The sequence below is a fragment of the Gymnoscopelus braueri genome (genome assembly GCF_963280865.1).
Source record: "Gymnoscopelus braueri genome assembly, chromosome: 9".
NCBI lineage: Eukaryota > Metazoa > Chordata > Actinopteri > Myctophiformes > Myctophidae > Gymnoscopelus > Gymnoscopelus braueri.
In genome coordinates, this window is record NC_137610.1 from 11,474,011 (window position 1) to 11,489,126 (window position 15,116).

General features: G+C 43.2%; 2 protein-coding genes across 2 annotated transcripts in view; one reads left to right on the forward strand and one right to left on the reverse strand.

The window, feature by feature from the left end:
- rbm28 (RNA binding motif protein 28) overlaps positions 1–15,116 on the reverse strand; it is an 895,251-nt gene that overhangs the window by 526,700 nt on the left and 353,435 nt on the right. The gene's annotated exons all lie outside the window — the stretch shown is intronic.
- The window catches only part of LOC308091787 (voltage-dependent calcium channel subunit alpha-2/delta-1), a gene marked incomplete at both ends in the record, with an annotated part of 157,911 nt that overhangs the window by 139,579 nt on the left and 3,216 nt on the right, over positions 1–15,116 (forward strand). The window contains 8 exon segments of the mRNA XM_080437508.1: positions 106–144; positions 1,911–1,982; positions 4,664–4,816; positions 5,116–5,168; positions 5,620–5,675; positions 7,349–7,478; positions 9,138–9,250; positions 12,518–12,600. Of these exon segments, the coding sequence (XP_080293634.1) occupies positions 106–144; positions 1,911–1,982; positions 4,664–4,816; positions 5,116–5,168; positions 5,620–5,675; positions 7,349–7,478; positions 9,138–9,250; positions 12,518–12,600 (699 nt within the window).

Consider the following 15,116-nt stretch of genomic DNA (forward strand, 5'->3'; position numbering starts at 1 on the left):
GCATGTCATGTTTGCATGACCGTACACCATGTTACAGTTATCATGTCCTTTACAGTTATTGTGGTATGCTGTTTCTTGATATGTGGTTCTTTTGATTGCCTGCAGTGTAAGAGCGAGATCTGTGGCTGTCTGAGGAACGATAAGGTAAAGCCAAATCAATCTTCAGTCTGGGATTTATTCCAGCCTAAGTCAGCCCAAGTTTTGAAAACATATAATATGAAAACAATAATAGAGTTCTCAGCAGGCCTGAATATTAAAACCTGAACCGAAACGATTCGAGTGAGTTGAAGCCCGAGCCCGAACCGACCCTAATACTCACATACTATTGCTAGAAACGGCTGTGATTTAGTACAACAGAGAAAGAGATAGAACATCATGTTTATGATTGTGTGTTGCATTCAATTAATTTATGTTCCTCTAGCAGAGTTTATTTGTGATGGAACAGCCCCATCACTGACACATACACTCACACTCACACACACACACACACACACACACACACACACACACACACACACACACACACACACACACACACACACACACACACACACACACACACACACACACACACACACACACACACACACACAATATTACCCAATCTTTTCCGTTCTCTCTAAGTAGAAAATCTTGCTATAATCCCTCTGCCCTTCACCGTTTAGTGCAAACACACTTAGTTACTTTTAACACAGGAGTTTGAACATGAACCTTGCAACATTATTACAACAGAAAAATGGCAAACTAAAACACATTATACTGTACTGTTGTGAGCTGCTCTCATGTTGATGGTTCATATTGATTTGGAGTGTTAGACCTCATTGTCTATCTACTCAAAACTTTCACTCTGTGCTTATACACTTATATTAGTAGCCCGAGCGCTACCCGACCTAACCAAATTAGCATTAATTGTCGGGCCAAACCCGGCACTGTGGGGCTGAAACTGAGAACTCTACTAATAGCAGATATGTAGATAGTAGATTATGTAATACAAACAGAAATACTGTAGAAGATAAGTTCAAAAGTTGCAACAAACTGTATTGAATAGCACAAAGATAAAAAAAGAAAACAAGTAATCTAACAGTTACAATAATTGATGAAGGGTGCATAAGATCCAGCAAGAAAACATACATGATATAACTGTGCAAAATATATGCAGTGAATACAGAATATGAATGTTATATTATGCATGCTATAGAATGATACAGCTACAGTAGGATGTGGGATGTAGCATATGCAAATACACTAGCTATACAGTAGCTCCAGGATGTGCAGGAGATTACTCACTATGTGCAGTAGGGGTATATACAGTATTATGCAATATTGGTACGTACAAAAGTATTAATAGTAATCATAATAATCATAATAATAACAAATGTATGATAGGTTAGATATGCTAATGCATACTGTAGGCCTACATATGTCCTTTGAACACTATAATTTTTTGATGGAAAGTACTGTACATGTTTTGGCATGTTTATAACCCATCGTAAGTCAAAACACAGCCCCGAGTTCACTCGTAAGTCATGGTAAAGCTGTCACTTTCTGTCTGTCCTTGTATCAAAATCTCAGTCAATACATTTCAGAGTGAAACCCTGTCAGTGCGGTGCAGTGTGTTGGGAATGACCATAACGCAATTAACCCAATAAGACCGGGAACGCATCTGTGTGTCATTTTAAGATTTATTTGGCTATTTTAGAAAAATCCTGAAAATGTGTGTAAATCTTTGAGTCAAATCTTTGCTTCTGGGGGTCCCTGGAACTAAATATTTTACAAATGTTCGCTTTAAAAATTATATATATTCAAAGATTTCCACACTTTTTTAATGATTTTTCAAAAAATATTGCTGGTCTTAAAGGGTTAAAGATGACATCATGCAAAGAGACTTCTTGTGGTTTCTCTCTCCTCAGCTCGTCGACTGCGTGCTCCTGGATGATGGAGGTTTCTTGCTCATGTCCAATCAGGACGAGTACATTACCCTGGTGAGTTATCGTAATTGTCGAAACAATCACCTTCCCCTTATCACGGCCATGCTTATCTGCCTCGAGACTGTATACCGGACGCTTGTCATGCTGCCTCGTGGTGTTTGTATGTTTATTGTACCACGTCTGTTTTTTAGATCCGACCGCTGTGCGAAGCCAAAGGCAAAATGTAATTTCCACATGTGGGACAATAAAGTCCTGTCTCGTCTTATCTCGGTTAGGCCTTTTGGCCATTTTACAATGATCAAGTGATGGTAAAGGCATAAAGTATCAAATGCCATAAATCATCCCCCCGTAGCAAAAAAAAAAACCTCTACAGTGCAGAGAATACAGCAACTTGCATGCCTTTGAAATAAGAGATTTTGTCTCCAGTCTTACTCGTGGCTCCCGCCCGTCCGTCGATGCCTCTCCTAACCCTCCGTCACCCCAACCCCACCCATCAATCACCCATAGAATAGAGGGTCAGATGAAGGGCTTATGACTCAGCTAAGACACTGTTATGAGCCCCAGTGTGGATGGAGGCTCGGGGAGGGCTTGTTCCAGAGCTGCCGGTAGGACAGGAGTACAGTACAGTACATCCATGTCTCGGTGGCAGTAAAACACCGGAGGCAGATCAAATACAGGGCAGGTTGTGGTTGCGGGCAGTTATCCCATTGAAACCGGGAAAGCATCTGTGTCACTTTAGATTTTGGCTGTATTTTAACCGCTTCGTGACACTTTTTTTTGATACTGCGCGTGCCACGCTATGAGCTTGTAGATCTGCTATTTTTGAAAATTGACTTGAATCTTTCAATATGTATATATTTTTTTAAGCGAACATTTTTAACTCAAATCTTTCCTTCTGGCGGTCCCTGAACAAAATATTTTGAGATGGGGGTCGGCGGCCAAATACATATCATTTTAGGGGTCCTTGACATGACTTCAGAGGCTCTATACATCTACGTATAATAACGGTATGCTAAGGTTGGCAAGGAATATCACTTCAAACACTAGCCATGTTTTGTATGGAGAATATAGGTTGCTGCCTTCAGGACGTCCATCAGACGACATTGAGGCTTAATCAGGAGTTTAGGCCAGGGGTAGGCTGAGTGGTGGACATTGCTCTTGTCTTTATGTTTTTATGTATGTAATTTTGTTTGTTTTAGTTGTTTGTGTCATGTTAAATGCTTGTACTGTATATGTGTTGCATACATGGCTGCTGGGTTGCAAGACAAATTTCAGTGTGATCTGACAATAAAGTATTATGGTATCGTATGGTATCGTATGAAAAGGTTTGAGTACCACTGATATCGAAACATACGTTTTTCAGAAAACTGTGTAGGATTTAGAAGACATTTTGTAGAATCGTCCTCAGGTCTTAATGGGTTATGGTAGCAGCATCAGCGCGGAGCTCCCCCGTGTGCGCAAGTGATCATCTCCGCCACGATAACCCCAGGATTATAGTTCCCAGGTTGTCAGTAACAGGGCTTACACTGTGGGACACCGAATCAGTCATAGAGGACATCTGGCCGTGTGGCTTTTGACCTGTTTTACTGTCATGAATGTTTGGCTTGGATTCTTTAGCACAATGGTTCTTCTCCAGTCCTGGAGACCCTCGACTATCACCGGCTTTCATTCTAGAGACTAATTTAGGCCTCGGCCACCAGGAAAATAAAGCAAATTGTCTATGAGTGAAAACTGAATCATCATTCTGAATCCCCAGGAGGACAGGAGAAGATAACTAATGCAGGGGTCAAATCTTTGTGTGATATGATTTTTTTAAATTTTACATTAACCCTAGCATCCCTTTTCTGAGGAGAACTTTAGCCAAAAATAGCAGATCTGCAAGCTCACAACGCTTCGCAGCGCGAGGCGTTGTGAGCTTGTAGATCGGCTATTTTTGGCAGGGAGGTATTAGGTGTAGAGGGAAAAAAGAGCAGACCAAGTAAAAAATAAAAAATAAAGTTTCATCTGCAACACAATGTTATACAATATGTAGTGGGGGGTCCCTGCTTCATCTCTCTCTCAGCTAGGGGGTCCTTGGCCTGAAAAACGTTGAAGAAGCCTTACTGTAATATATGGATACACTTCCCTCTGCCTCCTGTCTTGTGTTGAGGCAAAGCATTGGGTGTCCCATAGGGTGACACCCAATGGTGATTCCTGGTGTTTTCCTGTATTGCTGGAACACAGATGTCTGTGCTGTTTAGACAAGTTGTTTGGTCAACATAAACCTTATTACCGTACTCTGGCTTTAGTGCCTGGCTCTGTGTGTCTGCTTGTTTGTTTGTCTCTTTGTGTGTGTGTGTGTGTGTGTGTGTGTGTGTGTGTGTGTGTGTGTGTGTGTGTGTGTGTGTGTGTGTGTGTGTGTGTGTGTGTGTGTGTGTGTGTGTGTGTGTGTGTGTGTGTGTGTGTGTGTGTGTGTGTGTGTACGCGCCTGTGTGCGTGGGTGGGCAGGCGGGTGGGCATGTGTGTGTGCACATGTGCGTGCTTGTGTGTGCACACACGTGCGAGCAATCGTGTGTGTGCCTGCATGTATGTGTGTGAATGTTTGCCTGTGTGGCTATGGATCTGTTGTGTGTGTGTGTGAGCGTGTGCCTGCGCGCAATCCGTGCATGTGTGTGAATGTTTGCCTGTGTGGCTATGGATCTGTCATCTGTCGTGTGTGTGTGTGTGTGTGTGCGCGTGTGTGCGTGTGCATCCAGATAGGTCAGTTCTTTGGGGAAGTGGATCCCGTACTAATGATCACGTTGGTCAACACATCTCTGTACTCCTTCAACAAGACCTATGACTACCAGTCTGTCTGTGACCCAGAGAGAGACAGCAAGGCCGCAGCTGGACTGCGATCCGTCTACGTGGTGAGAGAGACGCATGCACACACTCTCACACATGCTGCAGGACAAGGGCTTGTTATTTCTCCTAGGGTTGTATAAATCATTGGAGAGTAGTGATAACTGATTTGAATAGTATTGTTGATATGAAATAATTGCACAGATGTCAGTCAATTATGCACTCATAATACGTCAGTGTCAATGCGTCAGTATAATACAAGTTTAGATATTGTATTCACACACTGTCATAGTCTTGACTCTGAACTGACAGCTAGAGCTGGAAATGTCAAAAGTGTGATTAATATTCCTGCACTGGTTTTCTCCAGCCTACTATAGCGGACGTGCTGAGTGTTGGCTGGTGGGCCTCTACTGCTGCCTGGTAAGTGGGTGTGTAGTGTGTGTGTGTGTGTGTGTGTGTGTGTGTGTGTGTGTGTGTGTGTGTGTGTGTGTGTGTGTGTTTTGGAAGTTGTGTTTTGGATCAGAACTTTGCCTATTCTAGTGTAGGAGTGTGTTTGGGAACGTGGAGTGTATGTTTTCGAGAATAATTTCTGGCGGTAGGACAACAGCAGCTCAATATCATCTCAATAACAGCTCTCACTTTTCTCTGTGGTCTGCATTATGCCCTGCCATGAAAATCAAACCAACGATGACTACACTACAGATGTTCTTATGTGACAGTGTCTAAAGCAATGACCTCATCAACGTCTAGTAGGTCGAACCCTAATGAGTTTGGCTTTATCTACAGTCTGAATCATCTCTCTCTCTCTCTCTCTCTCTCTCTCTCTCTTCTCTCTTCTCTCTTCTCTCTCTCTCTCTCTCTCTCTGTCTAGGTCAATACTTCAGCAGCTCTTCTACAGTCTGATCTTTCCTAACCTCCTGGAGGCGGGTGAGTGAAAAAATAATAAGATCTGAGTCATTGCTTTCTCGACCAGTAGTTTGGGATAGATCGACATTTGGGTCACAAGATGCTCTGACAGGATCGCAGACAAAGAGCAACAATGATAGATGGATGCAGTGTTGTTCAATATATTGGTTCTTGACTTTATGGTCCACACAAAAGGTCTGGGTTAGAGACTCTCTGCTACATTTTACATTTACCTATTAATAGAGTATAATTCATACAATATTTTATGTAATGTATATTTGTACTCTGCATCTTTTTTCTACACACTATAGTAAGTGCTTTGGATTGGTCCTGTATGATTTAACAACAGAATTTTGCACGCACAAATGCCACCCTTTCAACATTGCCATATTATAGCGCCACCAGGAGGGCGATTTTTGCAAAACATCTTTTTTTGGGCGGTGTAGCCGCCCCTATAAGTGGGGTTGGGACACCTCATTAGTACATCTTTGCTGCACTGTGATTGGCCCATATTAGTACACCCCTAGCATTAGTACAACCCTAGCTGTACTGTGATTGGCTGACTCTATTGGCTAACTCTATTCAGCACTGTGATTGGCTAGCGAGACGCATGACGACATTCATAACCTATAAATAGCACCACGCACTTCACAAAATAATTGTTATTTTTTTGAAGTGAGCTTCCATCACTGTGATGACCACACAGCCCACTTCACACTGGGTGTGATTTTTGGGCGGTGTAGCCGCCCCTATAAGTGGGGTTGAGACACCTCGTTAGTATTAGTTTCCTGCACTGTGATTGGCCCAGCTGGCCCAGTTAGCTGTACTGTGATTGGCTGACTCTATTGGCTGACTCTATTCAGCACTGTGATTGGCTAGCGAGACACATGATGACATTAATAACCTATAAATAGGATTATGCACTTCCAAAAAAAATTTTTTGGAAGTGAGCTTCCATCACTATGATGACCACTGTGATGACTGCCCACTTAACACTGGGTGTGATTTTTGGGCGGTGAAACCGCCCCTATATGTGAGGTTTGGACAGGGGGTCCCATTGCACCCCCCAACCCTGCGCTGTGATTGGCCACCATTGTACCCCCCTAACCCTGCACCGTGATTGGCCAATCACAGTCTATTCAGGACTGTGATTGGCTAGTGAAACATGACACATGTGCATAGCCCTATAAATAGGACTATGCACTTAAAAAAAACACATTTATGTTTTTTTCTAACCACACATTTATGTTTTTTTTTAAGTTAGGGGTGTACAATGGTTGGTCCACAATATTACTTTTCTTCCATCACTTCTTCCATCACTGTGATGACCACTGTGACCACACCGCCCACTGTGATTTTTATTATATTACTTCTACAAATGTCACGCAAATCGGTACATATTATCTCTTTAGTCAAGCGATCAAGACGGATCCATCCGATCTGTCCGATCCGTCACATTCCAGCCTGTTTGGCGAATTCCGAACATTGCTGGCCCACACTAACCTACCTGACCTGGCGGAGACCGGTGCTCCGAGGAGCATTCATGTGATACATTATGTTCTACGTGTAGTGGAGTCAGCTGATGAAGACATGTCAGATGCCACGAGAGCTTGTTATTTATGTATCTATTTGTTTATTCATTTATTTATTATGCAACATACATATGTTCTACATCTGTCTGTGTTTGTGTGCAGTGGTGTCAGCTGATGAAGACATCTCAGACGCCATGTTTAAGGAGAGCTGCATCACGGAGCAGACACAGTACTTCTTTGATAATGACGAGAGATCCTACTCAGGTGTACTGGACTGTATAAACTGCTCAAGGTGTGTGTGTGTGTGTGTGTGTGTGTGTGTGTGTGTGTGTGTGTGTGTGTGTGTGTGTGTGTGTGTGTGTGTGTGTGTGTGTGTGTGTGTGTGTGTGTGTGTGTGTGTGTGTGTGTGTGTGTGTGTGTGTGTGTGTGTGTGTGTGTGTGTGTGTGTGTGTGTGTGCGTGCGTGCGCGCTCGTGTGTCTTTACACATGCCGTGCTTGCGTGCCAGTGTGAGCATGTGTCCAGTCTCTACAGTACATGTGTTGTACAGAGTGAAGTGCAACAGATCTCCCACCTCTCGACCACTTCCTGGACGGTCCGCGCATCCCCCTGCAACTCCACAACAGTTTCCTCTCTCTCTCTCTCTCTCTGTCTCTCTCTCTCTCTAATATTGTTTCCAGTCTACTCTCTGCCAGCTGTTGGACTGACGGGTTTCTGATCAGACGCAGATTACCTTGATCTGTCAACGGATGGAAATGCAGAGGAAAAAGCACACAAGAACGCTTTCATCTCGGCCCTCTTCTTTCTCTCCCCCACCCCAACCCCCCCCTCATCTCCCCAACACACAAACACACACACAGACGCACACATACACAAATTTTGCGCATTTCAAATTAAAAGCACTTCACAGAGGAAGTGCTTTCCTGTGTCAACTCTGGTAGTCTCTGGGGTTAAATGCAGCGTGTTATGATCCCCACGTGCCCCATGCTTCTCTCCCCCATGTTAACGACCAGAGACACCCAAACTTTAACGATAGCCATAAACAAAGCCAATCCCTGGAGGAGAGGTGTGTGTGTGTGTGTGTGTGTGTGTGTGTGTGTGTGTGTGTGTGTGTGTGTGTGTGTGTGTGTGTGTGTGTGTGTGTGTGTGTGTGTGTGTGTGTGTGTGTGTGTGTGTGTGTGTGTGTGTGTGTGTGTGTGCGCCTGTGCGTTAGTGTGTGTACTGTATGTGTGTGACGTGATTATACAGTACATGTGCGCACATGCCTGCAGAATATTACACGTGTGTGTGTGTTCAAGCGGACATTGTAGCCTACAGTACAGTCCATCTTAGAATACACACCAAACACGCACACACCAAACAGGCATGCACACGTGCGTGTTTGGTATGTGCGTGTGTGCGCCTGTACGTTTGTGTGTGTACTGTATGTGTGTGACGTGATTATACAGTACATGTGCGCACATGCCTGCAGAATATTACACACATGCATGTGTGTGTGTGTGTGTGTGTGTGTGTGTGTTCAAGCGGACATATTGTAGCCTATACAGTACAGCCCATGTTAGAATACAGACCAAACACGCATGCACACGTGCGTGTGTGCATACATGCGTCTACATGTACAACTGCACTTGTGTGATTTAACATGGGCTATACTGTATGTCCATTTGAACTGGAACTATATCATCATACTAACTCAGGCATGTTATGTTTACACACTCCTCAATCGAGTAAAAACTCTGTACTGTGTGCGTGTGCGTGTGTGTGTGCGTTGTATAGTAATAATAATTCTGTCTACTGCTAAACTAGTGTGATTTAATATGTCTGTGCGTGCGTGCGTTTGGGCGTGCGTGCGCGTGAGCGCGTTCATCTAAGCTCTATCTGTAGAAGCTGGACTGTGATCTGACAAACGTGTGTGTGTGCGTGTGTGTGTGTGCGTGTGCGTGTTTCTTCCAGGATGTATCGTGCTGAGAAGCTGCCGAACACTAACTTGGTGTTCCTGATCACCGATGCCAAGGCGATGTGTTTGTCATGTGATCCCAGACCTCTCAGACAGGCAGAGCAGCCCTGTATCCTTTCCCCTCGTTCTCCGTGAAAATCAAACGGACAGATCCACTTCCTCTGTAGCCCTGCATGCGGCCCTCCGTCCGCCCGGCATCCTGTGGGCTTTAAAACTTTTTTAGGTGACACACCTGCAGTGTCCACTCCAGTACACAGCTGAATCCTCAGTGTTAAAGTATATTAGTGTAAGTGATATTCTTTGGTTAAAACAAAAGGTTTCTTTGGTGAAAAAAGTTAAAGCTCTATATTCTGATAGTAATCATTTCTATTTAGTGTTTAACAGAGGTCCCCCTGTCTCTTTAGCTCTGTAATAAAAGTTGGTTGCCAATTTCAGCTTATCAGGAAAGAGTACCCATTTATCAGCTTCACTTTTTTTGCTTTCAACTTCTAATTTGGTCTGCTCATTTCTTTGTGTTATCACTTCCAATTTCACTTGTTCATCCTGTATCCTGTATGAGTTGTCTCTCTCCTTATTGGATAAAACTGGTATCCTGACCTGAAAATACATTTTCTGTTTGCTAAAAGAGGTGGAGAGACCGGGAGACCCCAGTTCCTGAGCAAACGCTCTAATAGCAACGGTGACAGATCAGATTATAGAGATATTTAACACTTACTTTAAGGATTTCACTCACTACACCTTTAATCTAACTCTCAAATTGAACCAAATGGACCCTTCTGAGTTGTAGGTCCCCTCCTTGAATGTTCACAGGTGCACAGTAAAGGAAATGCGTAGCGTTAGGAAAGAGCCTCTCGTGTTACGAGTCAGATTAGATTTCTTTGTTTGAATTCATCGGGGCCCCATGTCGAGTGTGTGTGTGTGTGTGTGTGTGTGTGTGTGCGCACCACGCACGTGCGGTTGTGTATTTCGGCGGTCTGTTAGACAGATGTGTCTGTGACATAGAGCTTCCTGCTGGTGTAACAGTAAAAGTGTCATCATAAGAGGTCGCCGCGGGGTCACGGCAGGGAACCGCCAGTTCGGTATTCGCTCAATATTCTGCTAATGAGGTCACACAGAGATATAAGCGTGCACGCACGCTTGCATGGACACACACACACACACACATAGCTTTGTATTGCTTTTCTAGGAAATACCATTGATTGACCCCCTTTACCGTAATCTGAACACTCAATCACTACAGTACATGCGTTTACCGAAGCCCTTACCGTAACCTTAACCTAACCCTAATCGTCAGATACATTTGAGTTAGGGTTTAGATTTAGTCATAACTCTAAATTACCCCCTTCCAAAGTGGACCAGCTACATTTCTAGGTTTTTTTCTCATAAACGATATCCCTCTGAGCAGTGGTGGAAAAAGTACGCAAATGTTTTACTTAAGTAAAAGTACCAATACTGCAATATAGAAATACTCTGTTACAAGTAAAAGTCCAGAATCAAACATTTAGTTGAGAAAAAGTACAAAAGTATTAGCATCAAAATGTACTTAAAGTACCAAAAGTAAAATTACTAAAATATTTAAAAATAGCAGATCTACAAGCTCTACGCGTAGCCTATGTATAAAATAGGGCTAAAGTTGTTAATGTGTGTTTCATGATATAATAATTTATATCTGCAAAGAAACTAGTAACTAAAGTTTTCAAATAATTGTAGTGGAGTAAAAGTACAATATTTGCCTCTGAGATGTAGTGGAGTAGAAGTAAAAGTATAGACAATTGGAAATACTCCAGTAAAGTAAAAGTACCTCAAAATTTTACTTAGGAAATGTACTTAGTTACTTTACACCACTGCCTAAGTACAAAAAGAAATGTACAAGAGCACAATCTCACACAATCTCACACATAAGCATTCTTCTCAGAACACCCAAGCGCAGAGAAATGACACGGCATTGTAATGAGTGTAAATTTAAATGTCTGTCTGAGAATACAGTGTTTACATTAGCGGTGCTATATTTATAAAGTCTGCGACAGGAGGGGAAAATAAAAATGAAATTAATCATTTGTTTCTGTTTTATAGCTGTCAGTAATGTTACGCTCACTGGTTTCACAACACTGCAGGGCCTTGTAGTCCATATAATATCATGTAAATGTATTGCTGAGGCTGCCTCACTGGCCTCTTTCCCTATCTCTCGTGGATATCAGCAGAACATTTGAAATGATTGAAATTGCCAACAATTTTAAATTGTCAAGAATAAAGCAGATCTTGGGGTTGGCGAAAGGGCCTACTCTGTGTGGAGTTAGCATGTTCTCCCCGTGTCTCCTAGGGTAGTTAATACCCTCACAAAAACATGTAGTAATCCTGGTCTCTATACTGCCTCCCCCATGACAGCCGGGGCGCCCGATGGAGGAGAAGGGAACTGGTTGGAATAACGTGTTCCTTCCACGCGCTACGTCCAACCAGGGAAACTCTCCCTGATAAGAAGGTCAGTTGGCTCTCATGCATTGAAGGAGGCATGAGCTCGGCCCTGGCCTTCCTAGGCTGGTGAGGGGAGTGTAGCGCCCAGGATCACTTAGAAAATTGCCACCGGGTGAAAAAATAAGGGTTACAAAATCGTGGGATAAAAAATGTAGGAATAAAAAAAGAATAAAGCAGATCTGAAAGCAGGTCTACAAGGAGATCTTGATTGGCCATTTTTGCCTATACGGCAATTATGCGCATGCACATACACACGCATGCAGAGATACTGTAGAGCATTGGTTCTCAAAGTGGGGTCCTTGGGGGGGTTCCAGGGGGCCCCCAGCAAAAGTATTTAACATAGCATCATTTTAACCACTTTATCCATTTAGACGTTGGCTATTAAAAAATAGATCTACAAGCTCACAGCGCGTCACTTGGTGTCGTGCGGCGAGCTTGCACATCTACTATTTTTGAAAATCTTTTGAATTATAAAGCATTCTAAATCTTCTCTTCTATGGTTCCCAGGCACAAATGCGGTCCGTAGCCAAATATATATCAATTTGGGGGTCCTTGGCACGAAAGAACCACTGCTGTAGAGATGAACACATACAGACACACTCATGCACATGATAAATGCCTCTACTTTTCCTTACAGAAGAAAATTATCATAATTTTAATACTCATTTTCATTATTACCCGAGGGCTAGTCTGACTGCCATGTTTGATTACATTTCAGATATGTCTCTCACAGGCTCAGGGAGTCATACCGCAACAGTTTCTGTTGCCAAGCCACTTTTTGGCCGCAAAGTGAGCGATTCACAAGCCCCTGATTGATTTAACTATTGTGGCGAAAATGTGTTCGGTGTTTGATGTGCCTCGTTGATGGCAGGGCGTGTTTTCCTGAGTGTGTGTACGTGTTCAGCTGAGGGCCCGGACCTGTGCGAGCTGGCTCAGAACCCTCGATACAGGAAAGGACCGGACGTGTGTTTTGACAACGACGAAAATGTAAGTGTCTTTGTGGTGTGTGTGTGTGTGTGTGTGGGTTTGCTCTGGAAATATCGCTGGAAAGTTCTCCCAGAGAAGCCCCCCTCTTGTTGGCCTCATCAGCCTCTGGTCTTCATCAGACAGCCGTGGGGCTTTTTCTACGGTACATGCAATTCTGTTCCATTGCCATTCAACTTTCATTTATTCCTTAGTTTAACACTTCATTGCTGTCGGGCAGAAACCTCTTGTCTCCATAGTTTTACTTTTTATGTTTTTTTGTAAATACTACAGTGTCACACAAAAGTAGCAAAAAAAATTTATCTTTAAATCGGCTTCTTTTTTTTTTTTTTTTCTGAAAAGTAACAGTTTGGGACATATGAGGTTTCCACCCAGGCTTCTCTTCTTATTTATGTGCTGTACATTTGGCATGCAACTCTCCCTGTTTTATGTTTCTCTTCACGTCATTATCTTTCTGCTCATAATTTTTTTTGCTTTTGCTTCGTGGTCTACGTTTCCCATTCGCTGCCACTCACGTCCATCATCACGGTAGGATGAGCCCTTGTGCCCAATCAGCAGAGGATCAGGTTTGAGGAGTCCCGCCCCTCTCCTGCTATTGCTGGTGCTGATGCTGAACTCAGGGTTAGTGTTCAAACACAACTGAGACGTGGACCATCAGTCAGTGTTGTGGAGGCAGCAAAGGCACATTGGATGACACAAAGACACTTCCCAAAACAATTGGTTCTAAGTCAATTCTTAGCGTTAAATGGATGTGCCTGTCCTACGTCATAGCCAGTGGGCCATTGTCTTGTGATCAGTGGTATTTGCAAGATAGATACAGTCATTGTGTATAGCTAGGCTGGACTAACTTAGTCACATTTGTTTTTATATCCATGTGATGAATGTGTTCTTTGGCGGGAACACAGAGCTTTCTTCTCAGCTTTTTTTCTTTCTTTTCTTTTTCTTCTTTTTATGGACTCTAGTCTTAATAATGATTTAAACCTTTCAATTCAGTCTGTTAGTAATAGTATAGTCTTAATCTGGGGGATTTGAATACCAACAATGTTGGCATATTGTTACCATCATGACTACCCCTCTAGCCCTGAGAAATGTACTGTACATATTTACATATTACATATTCAAGTCACACCCTACTGTACACCATATTTTGGACACGCCCTTGGGCATGGGTCATGGATAGGTCATGCTTACTCAACGTCATAGTTTCATAACCATCTGAAATATGTGGAGAATGTCCCACTTTTACACCAGTAAAAGTGGGACCAATTATTGTGGCAATAGCAGTTATTACCCTTAAAGTCATTACACATTTTGGCACCTTGATGCAAAAATAGGTTTATGTAAATAATTTTAAATACCAGGGGAAGGGTGTGGGTCTATGAACAATGTTTACATCAGTTGTGTAAATATTTAGTATATTTCCCAAGCCTGTTACTTTCATAATTAGACTTAGACCACACACACACACACACACACACACACACACACACACACACACACACACACACACACACACACACACACACACACACACACACACACACACACACACACTTGCAGCAGTGTTTAGGTGAAGGAAGGGCTGGGAAACGGGCGGAGGAAGACTCTTTAGTTTCTCTATTGTAAATAGCTGAAATCCTATCCTAAACAACAATTGTCACTTATTGGCCTAGCAAGGCACAAGAAGAGCTTGTGCTGAAGGACAGAAAAAGAAAAAGTGTTTGCCATTAAGTCGCCATACGATGGACAAACCAAGGACAGCACACATCACTCACACATGGATTGGCGAATGGTTCAGCACCACTGCCAATGGACAGCGACAGGCTACGCGTGCTGTATCCGAGCACTATGCCTTGTTTACATGGGGATAAAATACCCAAGAGTGCCAAGCAGCGTACACTACCTGACTGTCTCAGTATTTGGTGAGAAACTCATCAAATAGGGGCGCCAGTGGCCTAGTCACAGTGGTTATGGCGCATACCACATATAGGGCCCTATCTTGGCCGGTGCCTTACCCTTCGCACTACCCGCTACCCGGGAATTACACACAAGGCAGCTGGCACTAAACGGTATCCTTATCTTACGGCTGCACTACCCGCTATACATTATGCCGACTACGTTATTTGCGCCTGGAGGTGTGACCGTGGGCGTGTTGTTGTTGTTTTTGTTCAACTGGTCACAAAAAAAAAATATCCGTTATGATCGCTTGTCTGACCGTTTGTAAACACACACGGTATCCGTGTACGTCGCACAGAGAAAAAACATTCCAACCGCGACGGCCCCTTCTCTTGTAGCAGCATGTGAATATACCATCTCTAGCCAAAAATGCACGCTTTTCTTACCTTTTCAACTGGCCACAGAAAATTTAGATCCATTATTGTCGCTCCGCTGGCCGTTAGTAAACACATCCGGTATCCATGTGCGTCGCCCAGAGAAAAATCATTTCAACCGCGACGGCCCCTTCTCTTCTAGCAGCACGTGTTCCATCCCATAACATGTCTCGCGAAATCTAGGGCAAA